At 36.7% G+C, this 15,952-nt stretch overlaps 2 protein-coding genes across 2 annotated transcripts in view; one reads left to right on the forward strand and one right to left on the reverse strand.

The window, feature by feature from the left end:
* The window catches only part of triob (trio Rho guanine nucleotide exchange factor b), a gene marked incomplete at its 5' end in the record, with an annotated part of 170,021 nt that extends 159,639 nt beyond the window's left edge, over nucleotides 1-10,382 (reverse strand). The window contains 1 exon segment of the mRNA XM_081388786.1: nucleotides 10,316-10,382. Coding sequence (XP_081244912.1) covers nucleotides 10,316-10,382 — 67 coding nt within the window.
* Nucleotides 10,383-12,607: 2,225 nt separating this feature from the next.
* The window catches only part of dnah5 (dynein, axonemal, heavy chain 5), a gene marked incomplete at its 5' end in the record, with an annotated part of 161,185 nt that continues 157,840 nt past the window's right edge, over nucleotides 12,608-15,952 (forward strand). Inside the window, one exon of the mRNA XM_081387820.1 lies at nucleotides 12,608-12,700. Coding sequence (XP_081243946.1) covers nucleotides 12,608-12,700 — 93 coding nt within the window. The remainder of the gene's footprint in view (nucleotides 12,701-15,952) is intronic.

Consider the following 15,952-nt stretch of genomic DNA (forward strand, 5'->3'; position numbering starts at 1 on the left):
TTATGATTAATGGAAGCTCAAGCATGCTTGCATGAGGTGCGAGAACCAATGAGGTTCATTCTCGTGTTACGCAGCACGTTTGAGCTTCAGAAAGAATCAATGAGGTTAATTCTCGTGTTACGCAGCACGTTTGAGCTTCAGCAAGAACCAATGAGGTTCATTCTCGTGTTACGCAGCACGTTTGAGCTTCAGCAAGAACCAATGAGGTTCATTCTTGTGTGTTATGAGGCACGTTTTAGCTTCTGCAAGCGCGCTAAGCAAATATGGTTGAGGTTCTGTTTATGTTTACTGATCAATGTTTATGTGTAAATAAAAATCTAAATTAAATCTGTTTATCATATAAGCGATTGAGTCTCTTCAGAAAATTTTAACTAAACCAGCCGATTCTTATGGATTTTACGATCTCTTTATGGACTTTTTGAAGTGTCAAAGTGGACGTTGTGTAGACTGTCAATAGAGGGACAAAAATCTCTCAGATTTCATTAAAAATATCTATGAAGATGAACTAAAGTCTTACGGGTTTGGATTAACATGAGGGTGAGTAAATAGTGATTTCTGGGTGAACTAACCCTTTAAGATTAAGGTCTTAAGGTCAAGTTTAATCTATTCACTGGCCCACACAGTGTTTGAATGACTGTGGCTTTGACTTTTGAAAGAAACCAGGAAACATTTTAGCATCTATGTGTGCATCATGTCCTCTCCTGCACTGAAAAAAAAAAATGTTTAGTCAGTTCAACTTAGAAAATGTAATTCATGTGGTCACATCTACAATAACTGGTTTTGTTGAGATGAAATAAATGATTTAAGATGACTTATATAACTTAATTCAACCAACCTGAAAAACAAGGTTTTACTGAAGCATAACTGTCAGTAGATATAACCTGATTTCTCCAGCTAGGTAAAATAATAATAATAATAATAATAATAATAATAATACATTTTATTTATAATGCGCCTTTCACATACTCAAAGCGCTAGAAAAATGACTTAATAAGTTTGATATCATCTTTTTTGTTTTATATGATGAAAGTCCTTTTCCACTATGATGTATACAGTCAAAAAATAATTAATTACCCTTATTTAAATTAATTGAAGACATTTTTTACACAAAACTTAATTTAGTTTATTCAGAATAAATCAGAACCACTAAATAAAGATAGGTGTCAGTACTGACATTAGCACAGAACGCTGAGTGCGTTGTGCACAAGTAACAGAAACTCCTCTAGTAAATGTCCAACATAACTGAACATTAAACATAAACTACCAACATCTTTCCCTTTACTGAAAAGCACATAAAATAACATGTGGAAATATAAATCCACAGCCTAGGGCTGCGTTTAGCATCGTAATCCTAAGTAGATCGTTGAGCCTTTGCCACCAATGGTCTCTACGATTGACTTAGTTCACAATACTAATGTTAATGTTTAAGGTTAAGTTGGACATTTAGAGTTTCTGTTATTGAATTTTGCGGTTACCATTGTGGTGAAGAGTAGAGATGCCGATTGCGATTTTCACTCTGATGCAACTTAATGTGTTTAATAACCCCAAACCACAATTTCTCATTGAAGCAAAATTCGCTGATCAGCAAGGAGCAGGTATGCATGTGTCGAATGTAACCATCCTTAGCTTTAATGGAAATTGTATGTAACAGCATTTCCTTGTTTTATGTTACATCAAACTGATTGAAGTAGGTTACAACAACAAAATTAGAATTTGTAGGTAGAATCAGGAAGAAATACCTCCTTAAATACCTCTGCCTTCATTTAAAAAGGCAACTTTGAGATACACATCCATAACATTCTTCCTTAAAACATCTGTTCCTCATTGTAAAAACAATGTACTCTAAACCCCTTCAAAAGACAGAGAGAGAAAGATGGATGTAAACTGAAATAATCTTCGTCCTATTATACAGGATGACATAGCAGCATTGTCTATCATGGACCGTAGTGCAGTTCTGCATTTACATTAAATCACAGTCGACTAAAAATAACACAAACGTGAACTGCAAATGCAGATATTTTAACCCTATATGTCCCATTTTTGGACAAAAGCATAATTGTATTCTTTGAAGTTCTGATGTAAATACGATGCTATTAGCATGACAATAATTCAGTACCATGGAATTACCATCTGATATGCTGCTGCCACTGTACATTTTTGTTAAGGATTATTATATGAATGACACCCAATATCAAAGCTTTTATTCTTAAAAGTTCTTTTCCCGGTCGAATCAATCCTGGATCTGCAGTGACCACATTACAGCAATAGCATGGAGGACGATCAGATAATGTTTGCTCATCAAGGCTTCATTATATTACATAATGCAAGGCTTTCTACTTTACAAGCCATAATGGCTATGATCACCACAACACGGGCTATCGTATACAAGCTTGCAACTCAGATTAAATAAATTGGACTCTGGGCACTGTGCCTGATCAGCTCCAGGATGCTTGGGTATTCATAGTTTTCACTGGACGTCACACCCTTACAGGAACGCCCACATGGAGGCCTTTGCTGCCAGCAAGTTATTTCTACCAGGTTTGTACGAATGTATTAAGACATTGATTTTAAAAGATCAAATTCAATATACACCTTACTGATGATGCATACTATATACAGATGAACAAATCTGGCTAGAATGTGAATGCAACCTGCTATTCCGCTAAATTGTGTTCCATTATAAATAAAATGCTTATTGCTTAATACATTAACAGTAATATTAGCTTTTTAATATTTTAATATTTATTTTATTATTTTCCCATGGAAACCCATTATTTAACAATTAAGCTTCAGTTACATCTACCATTGCCATGCAAAATTTCTCGGGCGAATTACAGTTATTTCAATAGGAATCTGTGTGATCGGGAGACAAAAAAAAAATCGAATTTTGCTCATTTTCAAGTTGGTCACGAGAATTCGACGCGCTGTCCAACAGAAAGTTGCTTGGCTTGGAAGGGAGTTCTATGTGAACAGTGCTTCATACAATACATCACTACTCTATTGACAATTGAAACTATTAGTTTATAGTTAATAAAATGTTTAAAAACTGCAGTTAATACATTAATAGACTATATACAACAGCGAGTTCTTCATTAATTGTCACTGTGTTTAACAAATTATTATTGCTTAATTAGCTCATTCATAAAGAGTTAGATAATGCTTTGTTAACAGCTTAGTAACTGTAAATAGTTCTCACTTTATATTAGGTCACGGAATATCAGAAAATATCATTAATTAAGTGTTTTAAACCAACCTTTATTGGACATTAATTACATTAGTATTCAGTTCCTTAAAAATATTTACAAATACAGTAAGCCTATCTAAAGCTAAACATAACCACTTAATTAAAAATACATAAGACAACATAATGCAGTCCATATGAAATACATACAAATACTCATTAGGTCACATTGTTAAAATCAGTTAGGATTAATGGTAGGTTTAGGGAAGAATATACAGTTTGTACAGTATTAAAATCATTATTTCTATGGAAAGTCCCCATAAAACATGGAAACCCAACGTGTGTGTGTGTGTGTGTGTGTGTGTGTGTGTGTGTGTGTGTGTGTGTGTGTGTGTGCGTGTGTTTATGTGTGCGTGCGCTTAATGTATTGTAAACATTTTAATGAGCTCTTAATACTAATGTAATTAATTTCCAATAAAGGCTGGATTAAAGCACTTAACTGATGACATTATTCCGATTTCCCATGACCTAATCTAAACTGAGAACTATTTATGGTTAATAAGTTGTTAACAAAGATTAGACTTTATAAAGAATCTATAATATCCAAATAATATTTGTTTATTATAATTTTATTATACAGTTTATTATACAATTTATTATTGATTCAGTTTATATAGAGGTCTATATTTTGAATGAATATTTTGCCTGCCCACACAAGCACAGCTGATATGGACCGCAAATGCTCAAAACTTGTAGTTTGTTCACATAGCTTTTTATTCTTTTGAGAGGTGATCTAAATATTAGTGGCTTGAAACAAATGGAAAACTGACAGGCATGTGTTGCAGTTTTTATATATATTTTGCCCTCCAGGTCCCCACATCAGTCAATCAGTCAATTGACCAATCATCAGTTATTGATGTGGGATAGCATTCTTATCCAAAAGATGTTTGTTTGAACATCTGCTATTGGCTCAACCAATAGTGTGTCATTGGAAGTATCTGTTATTCAAACCACTGGCAGATGAGGGAAGTGTTTCAAAAACCATATATATATTTTTTTTTTGCAATTTCGCTTGGTGACACTAGTGACACAGAAATTACACACTTGGTCTTAAATTATCTTACTGTACCCTCTGAGTGAATTTATAGGGGAGTGATTACTTTAGCAAGCAGCAATGATCCATAACATTAGCACTATCCACAATCCAACATACCGTGACCATGAGAGGGGAAACTTTGATCTCATTTTTCATATTGTGATACTCAGATGTATAATTGTCTCAAATAGCATGTTTCTCTCCAATGTAATTATGTTTTATAGTTGATCAAAGTGAGGCAATGTTAGGAAATATCCCAAACCACAATCCTCCCTTCACTTTTAGCTAACCTCTAATTACACACAAAAAGACGCAACTTGAGAATGGTTTTAGAAATGACAGATCTCTTCAAGTCAAACTTTGCCAGTAGAGGAAATGAGCAATTTCATTAGTCTGCATTTGGTAAAATGGCACAATTATTGAGAAAACTATAGCTTTCATATGGCAATCATTTTATCTGAAGTCAAAAAGTCACTCCAGTGTCGGAGGTAGTGAAATAACATTTTAAGATTTGGCATCCATTAGCTTAATAACATCCTTCCCTTTCCAGAACGAGGCCACAGCGACTATTCACACCTCATTTGAATCTTTAATTTAAAAAACAGGCTGTTGAGTGATTACAAATTTGGAAAGATGGTGCAACAACCCCTTGAGATGTATCGCATAAAAGGCGCAGTGCCACCACAACAGAGAATCGAGGGTACGGAAGTCGCAATTTATCACTCTATATCGCAACAGACTTCAAAGGAGGTCTGGGTGTGCCAATTACGAGACAGGACAGCAAAGGGTTGAGGAGAAACTCAACTCAGACGGGAACATTTTCTGTGGAAGTGGTCTTCTGCTGAAAGACTCTGAGGGAGGGCTCAGGTTTTGTGTGATCCAGCCTTCAGCTGTTCTGACACATTGCGAAGTGGGCTGAATATGTCATGACAACCTCAAACATCCCACAAGTGTGTGAATAGAGCTGTGTCTTCAAGACAGAAGATATGGATGTAACATGGTTATCAATCTAATGCAATATTGCGATGTACAGTTGCCCATTACTCTTTCCCTGCCAGTGTTTTTTGAAAAACGTTGCCAGCCAGCACCAGTATTTTTGATCATTTTCACAAAAGTGTCATGGCCCCCAGAATACAATATCTGAACATGCAATATATATATATATATATATATATATATATATATATATATATATATATACAGACCCTATGCTTTTAAACAACAAAAATCTGTTTAATTCTACAACATTTTGAGCAAAAAAAATCGCGTTTTTGTCAGACTACGTCCGGATCGGATTTAGAATAATGATTTAAACAAAGATGGAGTAGATTGAGTCTATAAACACCGCCAAAGCTTCACAATCCTATAGCTCATCCTGGGTCGACATTTCATTCAGTAACATTAGGCAGTTTTTATTTATATGCTGTTTAATGTTGATGATTGTGTTATTTTACATATGCATGTGCTTATGCAATCGCTTGTCTCTGCTTCTTCTTCACCACGTGTGTTTTGATCAGGAGATTCTGTACTCTTTCAGAAGATGAGCAATAGCGCCCCCTACCGTATAACAGTGAAAAAACAAGTGAAAAAATTCCGTCAATGGCAAGGAAAGAGTTAATAGGGTGTGAAATAGTGCATTAATAGATCTTAATGGATTCTAAAATGTCATACATTGTAAGAAATACAGATGGAATAAAGATGCACTGAGTTTGGGGACCAATTCTCCCTATTAACTACTTGCTTATTAGTATGCATATTACTAGCATATTGGCTGTTTATTAGTACTTACCAGTCAGATATTAATGCCTTATTCTGCATGACCATATTCTAAATCCCTTAATCCTACACAATACCTAAACTATAGGCCTACCTTACTAACTATTAATAAGCAGTAAATTAGGATTTTATTGAGTTGTAGTTAATAGTGAATATGTGTTCTCCAAACTAAAGTGTGATTTAGCTGATGTGATATTAGCTACATATTTCAGTAAGTTGCACTGTTTTTTTTTTTTCAAAATACCTTCTGATGTCCATTCATGTTTATTTTGTGCCATAAATAGTTTGTAAAAAGGAAGATATTACACATTAACTGTCTCAGTTTAACATTTTCTAAAACTCTAGTAGTTATCTAAAAAAGGAAAACTGACAATAGAAAAAGATCTGAATTAATGTTGAGGATGCAAAAACGTAAAAGAAACAAACACTAATGGGAGAAAATTGTAATAAATCACATAGTTACTCAGTTATAATGCAGTTATTACTGATTTATTACTGACAATATAGTAATAATAATACAATAATACTGATCCATAATCTGGATCAGGGGTCTTCAAAGGTGCAAGTCCAACACAATCTCATGGCAATTTGCAACTATTTTATGTTTAGGCAATTTGGTGGTTGATACACATGAATTTGTAAAATGTCATTTGTACATTTTCAAACAACTGTTAAGGCCCCAGTGATGGTTGTGTTTAGGGCTGGGGTTAAGGATGGACCTTTATGCTTACTTGTTTTGTAAGGATTATACATTTTTGTACAATTCCCATCATACAAATTCATTCAAAATGGACACCTCGTAAAATAGTTACATTTTCCTGTGAGAACATGTTGTCAGGCATCAGACCTTGGTGAAGAGATATGTAGCAGGGACCTCTTGTTACATAATGTATAAAACTGAATGTTCCAATTCATGTTGTTAGTGTCATAAAAAGTGTTTTAAAGTGTTTAGTGCCATTTTAATGTGTTAGCATATTTTGTTATTGCAAAGCCATTAAAATAATCAGTACTGATGTATTGCATTTTATATTCGCACTGGATTGCACTCATTCTGTTTGTGTCTTGTTGTACGCTGCAACACGGGTAAGTCAATCCCCCAATATTCTGAAACACATCTGCCACACACTCCAAATAAAGATGCCTCTAACCGCCTGAACAGACCACCATCACTATTCCGTGCTGGTTCTAGCAAACACTGAGCCATTTTCTTTGCTCAGCATCAAAAGGTAGTTCAGAATGCAGGCCAAAGTTGGTGCGCAAGATCTGCTACAGTTCTTAAAACCGAACAAAAGCTCTTTAAGTGGGCGTCTTGCCCCAGAGAGACTGCATTCAATGCTCAGTGACTAAAGTAGGGCACTGATGAGACATCCAATGTTCTGGAAACACAAAATGTGTTTAACGCAAAGACAGCCAGAGAGAAAGCTTGTCGGTGCCAAAACTTGAGTGTTGAGCGTGAGGCAATTAACAGACCGACCGGAGGAGTCAGAGAGAGAGAGAGAGAGAGAGAGAGAGAGAGAGAGAGAGAGAGAGAGAGAGAGAGAGAGAGGACTTGGTTCTGAAACATTGCCCTAGGATGCTGCAGTGCTATTAAACAGACACCCGGATACAAGACTTTCCTCTGCTTTATGGGATGTGTGAATCTTGAAGCAATTAACATACTGTTTAAGTAACTAAGAAAACAGCAGTTTTGATTAATTACATGAACCATGAAGTGATTATACCAAACACTTATTAGGGGTCAATGATGTGTTAGTCTCAGCAAACTGACACAAAAAAAGGCAACCACCCACATTTGATTGCTATACAGTACTGTATATTGTTTTGAACGCCAAGCAAACTCATTTATTATTTGGCATAGATAACGGCTTTTGGAGGTATTCTATATTGGTACAAAATTAACACCCAGTCTATACATACAATCACTGACTCGTTGTGAGGGTCTTTTGTAATATGTGACTTAAGCTCAGCACCGAGACATATTTATCAGAATTTATAATGTATTACTACTTGTCCTAAGTATTATATAATGCGAATCTATTGTTTTTGCACTTATGTCTGACTGCCTTGCTTCCATCAAGTTCCATAACCTAAAAGAGAAAATAGTCTAATCTTTCATTTGTGAAGTATTTAATTCAAATGAATAGGTCTTACTACATGGTTATGTGATATTTAAAGGTGGGATCAGTAGTTTTTGGAAAACCCTTTTGAAAACTGTGCCAGACCAAGTACCAAAACACACTTGTAACCAATCAGCAGTACGGGGCGTGTCTACTAATGATGGGGAGGAGAGAGCGCTCAGTGCACACAGAACAGACATTAGCCGAACGACTACAGAAAGAGATGGCAGATAAAAACAAAAGAGGAAAATGTCTGCGGAACTTAAAATTAAAAAGAAGGCTTACGATATTGCCAATATCCTTTCCTCAAGGAGCGGAAAGGCCTAACATCAGACGCCAAGGCTGCTTTATTACTTCTCGATAGGTGAGTAACATTGTTTAGCTTTGTTTCACAGAACAAATATATGCTGGCTATTGCTTGAATATGCTTGTGTGTCATCTTTGCTTGTTTTTTCATTTGCAATCTTATTGTTGTTCACTTCAGATGTGAAATAGACATTAATTTCCACACCATAACCCTGGAGCGTCTAAACCTCTTCCACTGTCTGTTTTGCTCCCAAATTGTGTCTGAAAGTAGGTTAATATACTCCTAATATATGTTTCCTTTGGTTCCTCATTTAGTAATTCATATAATCTTGTTATAGTTGTAATATATTCGTTACTATGACTGTCGTGTTCATGCTATCGAGTTGATCATGATAACTTTGTGTTTTTTTGGGATAGGTGTTGAGCGTTGTCTTCCATGTGAAACGGAGCTGAACCACTGACACATTAAAACACACATACCAAAAAACATTCGACATGGATTACCCATAGTAACACACGTTTTCACTTATTAATGACATCATACCCTCGGCCGGCAGATACAGCAGATTCCGCTATAGTCGTTGCCTGGGTTACAGTCGCGTGCGTAAGTGTGGGGTGGAGCTATATCAAATTAGGGGCGAGACCATTTTGGGGTAGGGGCGTGTTTGTTTTGGTGATTTCAAATGTCAACATTGGCCAAAAGTGTTTTTCAAAAACTACTATTCCCACCTTTGAATAATGAAATTGCAAACAAAAATAACTATTTAGTGTTAAAAAATTCAAAGGAGACCCAAATAATATTATTCAAACTCATTGTATGATGTCATGTGACAAAGCAAACCATGACCATGACCATACATCACAGGTCTTACAAACTATTTAATAGGAAGTATATAACTCATACATTATTTAAACAGCAGCCAGGCTGTGTCAGACAAAATGTACAATATATTGGAAATATTTTTAATATTAATACATGCTCTTTTTTTTCTTGAGAGCCCTAGGACTTTCATACTTAAATTAATTTCTTCTACCTTCAACGAACACTGGGAATATACATTATTCCCTATTCATTATTAAATTGTAGCACCTGCACTCACAATAAAGTTGAACAATTGGATGCCATGCTGAAGAGAGAAAAAAAAAGAGATATAGTGATATTATAAGACTCCTGCTGTCACTCAGGGTGTCCATGGCTCCTACAGAGTCCCTCCTCTGATGCACCTGGTACTGCAGAGACAGCTGACATAAATCACACCAACAGCTGACTGCAACAACCAGACCAGTATTACCAAAGTGGTGCATAAATGAGCTCAAAATTCACACCACATTGGTGAAACGTGCAGTTAGTGAAATGTAGGGTAATCGAGTATTAACGTGATGAATGCAGTGGGCTGGTGACGTATGGCATCATTGAGAAGCATGACATCGCAGCACCGTAACAAATGCATTCAGCCAAGCTTTATGACGTCACCTCACTCTGAACTCAAACATCACGCTTATAAACAGTGACGTATGACAACAGTTTTTAAGAAAAAAACAATAAAAAAAAAACTGTTAACTGGCTCGTTTTGTGAATAGGCTCGCGCGCACTGAAATATAACGTCATATCCCAAATAAATGGTAAATAAAAGCACTCATATATCTTAACCTGGCAACTCCATCTGACAATAAAATCACGTCTGCGGATTCACAGTAGGCTAACCATCATCAACAAATGTTCTGATCTATGGTACGATCTGTTCGGTCACGCATCGTTGGCGTGAACCGGGATTTGGATAAGCGGGTCATCATCATCACGAAAACACCGAGGCGCGCGCCCCTCTCTTCTTCACTTACCGGATTTAAAAAACGCCGCTATGTCGGCCGCCTCCTTAGATGTGTCCTCTCCCTCCCCTGAACTCATCCTCGGATCAATGATTCTCCCTCAACAAAACTCCGCAAACAAACGGATCAGAGTCGGGTTTCCAAGTGACTGGTCGGGAATAAATCCTCTTCATTGGAAAGCAAAGAGTGGCGTGCGGGGATTCGTTCCTGTGCTCGCTGAGCACGGACCCTCCATCTTGGCTTTAGCTCGCTGGAGAGGTGTCGGTACCGATCGGCGGCGCTCCTGAGTTTCAGCTGGGAGAGAGGAGGATGAAGGGAGGGAGAGGGGAGGTCTTCTTCAGGAAAGGGGTCTCCTGGAATCCCCTACTTCTCTACACACCCCCCACAGGTCACCCTAGCTATATCACCAGCTGTAGCCGAAATTTACAAAATGCCAAGTCATTTTTTGGGATGCTGGTTCTATACATTCCATACAAAAACACGAAAAACTTATACCTCTCTTTATTTAGTACAAAAATGTTTTTTTTTAAATAATATATATATATATATATATATATATATATATATATAAAGTAAAATGCTTTTCTTGGAGCTGGAATATAGGCTGCATGTGATTGAACTTATTTTCAAGATAAATTTGTCAAATTTAGGCTATGTTTTTACATATAGATTTGTTTAGTCATATGCCTATCATTATTTTCATAAGGTCAACATGTATTTTTAAACTTGTGCTTGACTTGTGAGGTTCCCATGGAGCCCTCTGTATGTTTTCTTGTCATATCATAACAAAATGTCTGTATGATGATTACACCAACACCACACTGATCAAGTAGCCTATATTAATACAATTTTACTGATAATGCACACGTACATCACAGAGACATCTATTTGATGTAGGCTACGTGTTACATCTGGAAGACGTATTTTTCAGAGTGTTTGCTCATCTGCAATACGTCTATGGGACATTTCCTGTCAGATGTCAAATAGACGTTTCGAAAAAATGTCTTGTTTATCATTTGGAATATATAAAACCGTCACCTTAAAGACGTCTTTCAGATGTTAGTAAACAGCAGATGCTTTCCAGATGAAGTGATCTTTAACAGACATCTTGCAGACATACATGTGTGCTATCTCACTGCAATTTACTGAATTGCAAGGTTTGAGACAAAGCATACACACAATTTGTGCCTATATATTCTCTGATAGGCTATGTTTTTCTAAACTAAGTTCAATAGTGTCAAAATAATAACAGATTTCAATTTTCTGTAAGCTATGTGCCATTTTTAAGCATTGAATATTAACACCATCTGTTTCTGGAACCCACTAGGTGTGTGTATAATTGATGTGTGATTCACAAGGAATAAAACTAACTTGTTAAAAAACTGTATATTAATTCACTTGCGCAACGAAATATTAAACAGCACTGCAACACTGTTTCAGCATTCACCCATCTGTTCACTAATGTAACATGCATGGAAAGGTGTGAGAACTGAAACAATTGCGCCCTCTAGTGAAACAGTTGAGGAATTACATTGGTACAATAGCGCCCTCTTGTGTTATGAAAAACTGCAGAATTACACGAACTCGAGACAGACGCTTCACAACAGCGACCGCACAACTTTCAGATGGATGGAACCGGATTTTTTTTTAAATTATTATTTTTTTTTTTACTCAAAATCTGATGATGAAAAAATGTGCTGCATTTAGATAACTTGTGCCCCACATTCCTGTAGCCAGTTGCACAAACTGCATCTTACAGTCATCTATTTTATTTTTCTTCAAGACGTCATAACTTTTTTGTAAGTCAGTTAACTTACATAAAAGGTACACTAGTAGACTGATTAGCCCTAACTAATTGCTAGTTTGCTCAGACAAGTTTTAAGAAGCAGTAACTGTGGCTATTTATGCAACTGACCCCTGAGCATAACATTGCGAAAATAAATCGTGGACTTTAAACATTAAACAGTTAATAAATTTTAAAGCCGCATACATAAAAAAAAAAGTGATTTGCGAAATCAATGCAAGTGAAGTAGCCTAAGACCTTTGTTCTCTGGACTCACTGGGCCGGGGCACTTTTATTTTACCCCTAAAAATGTTACCCCTGACGTCGGCATCTCTATGGCAACTGCCAACAACAATTTATAGTGGAGATTGGAGAAAGTAAAGTGCTTTCTGGGCGGGCTCGTTCACAGCATGGTCAACACTAAATTCCTTCTGGACGCCGAGAAGACAGCGTGGAAAAACATAGTTCAGCTTTAGGATGAGATTTACAAACCTATAAAACCCCTACAAGGTCAGTAGATCATGGCTTTGAGTTACCGGACAGTGAAGTCAAACATCAGATCCAGAGGAACTCATCAGCCCTCTGCTCCAGTGGACAACATGAAGGAGATGCAGGTCTGCTTGATTTCAGTTAACATCTTTGCCACTTTCCGCAGAACACTACACAAAGGTTATTAGGCTATTTTATGTGTGTGTGTGTGTGTGTGTGTGTGTGTGTGTGTGTGTGTGTGTGTGTTTGTATTTAATCTCAATAATAAAACATTACAACAATAAAACTCAGAAAGAATTAGCGTATGTATGGGTTAGGCTATTTCTTCTCTTTAATCATGCCAGAATATCTTTTTATTTGATTTATTTGTATTTTTTAAAGGCTAATTTAAACTATATGCTCACTTGTTATGGCTCTCTTAAATTTAGCCTATGGCCTACGTCTTGATTTAACCTAGGCTATTCTTATGTGTTAAAAATGCTGATTAATAAAGTTTTAATGAGAAGGGGGCAAATACAAACAAAAAATGTTGATCTGAACCTTTCAGATTCCAAACTACATTTTTTTTTATTGCAAATGTTTTACAAATCACTAGATGGCAGCAAAACTCTGCAGCAACATTTAGAATTGAATAGACTCTTTATTGCAATATTTTGGTCTGGTGGAAAATATAGGTAAAGCTTCAGACAGTAAACCACATAATTATGTGCAAACGTGCAAGTGCTTTGTGTAATGTAGGCCTACATGCAATATAATGTTCGCTCAGTAATAGGCTATATTGAGCAATAATCAATACATTACAATTTAAGATGTAGGCTACACCATGATGGTGTACATTTCTTGGTGTGGAAAAAAGGTCAATTCATATATTTGTGTTCTCATTTATGTCAAATCAACAGGTATTACACTTTATTTCTCAGACGTTTCAACTGAAATTGCTGGAGGGGGGGCATTTGACAAAGCACAGAGCTGCTAAATCAAGGTGGACAGCATATACTGTAGCTAAAATAATCTGGTTTTGGAAGAATTCATATCCATACACTAGTATATTGCCAACATGTATGTGGATACACACTACTGCAGCAAAGCTGGAAGCATGGAATTATCTGGAATGTTGTATGATGTAACATTAAGATATGTTTTCACTGGAATTAGGCAAGAGCCTAAGATAAGACAAGATACCGGAAGAGCCAACACACTCTCATTGCAAATAGTTTGTGCCATTGGGTTATTATTTAAAATATAAATTAATAGCCTATACTATGTTAATGAAGGCCTAACTCCTCCTTCGTGAAACTAGAGTGGCGTGAACCCAATGTTTACTGTAGCCTGAGTGACAGAAATAATGAGAAGCAGACAGTTAGTGATCAAAATGACATAGCAAGCTCACTCAATCATCTTGGATGTGATTAGGAACAGCAATATAACATTCCACGGTGGCCTGAAAGAACAGCTCAGTCAGCAATTTGTATTTAAGATCCCAATAAATGAATGCCCAAGCATCAGCCCAAATGCATAATGGGATTGCTGATATAGAGGCTTTGGAATTTAGAGAGCGAGTTCTCCTCAATGACAAATCACCTTTGATTTCTTACAGTTGTGCAGTTAGAGGTAGGCTACCTTAGAAAGATCAATTTTGATGTAAATGTTCTGCACCTCTGCTCTTGTTTGTGCTTATGGGAAGCATTGTTGGGTTTTGCACTTGTTTCTAATGCCTTTAATGAGACCTAGAGCCTGGCTCAGTTATAATAAGTGGACTGAACCCTGCCTGTGTGGGAGTGAAAGTGTGTGTATGAGTTTATGTATGTTCTCCACTTGAAGAGCCAGTTTGCAGATCCTCTGCATAATTCAGCAGGAGGCTCTTCTTACACAAGCCCCTAGTAATAGGAAGATCCTGTTAAAAAAAATCAGTCACAGCCACTGTGAAATATTGATGACCTAACTGCTTTTAAATGCAAACCTTCGCAACCATTTTCCGGGTATCAAATGTTCAGGCTCCCCATGTGGGCACACGGTCTTCTGTGATCATGAATGAATGAGTTGGTCGTTGTATGTGGAATGGCAGGGACTGGGTTCAGAAAGCAATTAATAATAACCGACTTAGTGTTCACAAAAATCTTTTGAACCCTTGCTGAGAAAGCATTTCTAACAGTCTCCTAATTGATGTCTTGGCCTACTGCACATGCAACATAATCAACATGTGATGATTGTGAAGAAGAACATAGATCTGAAACTTGTTACTGTAGTTTTATACAGTCTATGGGTGTAGACGGTGTTAACAAACAATTTCATATAGTTAACTGTCCTTTAAGAGTCTTTGTTAAGAGTCTAGAGGATGACAGTACCTGAAGTGTCAGCATTAAGCCAACATTTTTCATTAACAATCGTCTCAGCTACTGTTGTAACCTCCGTTCCCTGATGGAGGGAATGAGACGTGGACCTTGGCCACACTAATACGTTTTATAGTTTTACAATTTTTCTATCCGTTTTGGCTTTCTGTCCACACTGAGTTTTTATAAAAAAACGGAAACTTAATGAAAACTCTCTGCTAAGTTGATAGATTTCAAAACGCTGTTTTCGCGTTGTAGACTGTAAAAATAAAGGTATTTCATGACGCATGTTTAGTCATGTGACGTATATGTTATGCGCTATTCACTTTCACACAGTTGCAATTTTTTTTTACTTTGCACACTCTTCATACAACAGTCCTTCAAAGATGACAGAAAATGTACTCGCATTTGCTGTCCTGCGGCATAAATAATATAATATAATATAAATAACATAATAATATATTGATCCCGCTAGAAAAATTGTGCGATAACTTTCTGTATCATCTCAGTGAGTTTATATGAGGGTTTCATGCGGAGTAAGGTGAATTTTGCTGAGTTTTCCGACGTTTCAGTGTGGACGAGAAACTTTTGGAAAACGCTATTGTGGACGGAGAGCATTTTGAAACGAAAACGCCGTTTTCAAATGTATCCGGATTAATGTAGACGTAGCAGTGATGTCAATTGACTGACACTGGGGGGGTTGGGTCTTCCAAGTGCTGGGACACCCAGTGTCAGTCAATCGCCACCATGTCGAAGTGACTGAAAGATATGGAAAGGAAATTCTGGTCTCTAGATATGGCTTGGGTCTTTCCTTCAGAGTAGGCTACATGCTTTGCCCTTAAGTCTGATCACACCAAAAAGTAATGGAACACATCTCCTCAACAAGCCGCATGATCTGAAGCACCATTCATATTCATTACACAAATGGTGTAGGGCAACTTATTTGCCTTTTATTTGCCATTTAAACGGATGAGTAATAGAAAAATCCACCCCCCTCACAGTTGTCATGAAGTGCAAAATTAGCTATAGACCAAAACCACTTTTTGT

The sequence above is a fragment of the Scardinius erythrophthalmus genome (assembly GCF_964197995.2).
Source record: "Scardinius erythrophthalmus genome assembly, chromosome: 16".
Classification (NCBI taxonomy): Eukaryota; Metazoa; Chordata; class Actinopteri; order Cypriniformes; family Leuciscidae; genus Scardinius; species Scardinius erythrophthalmus.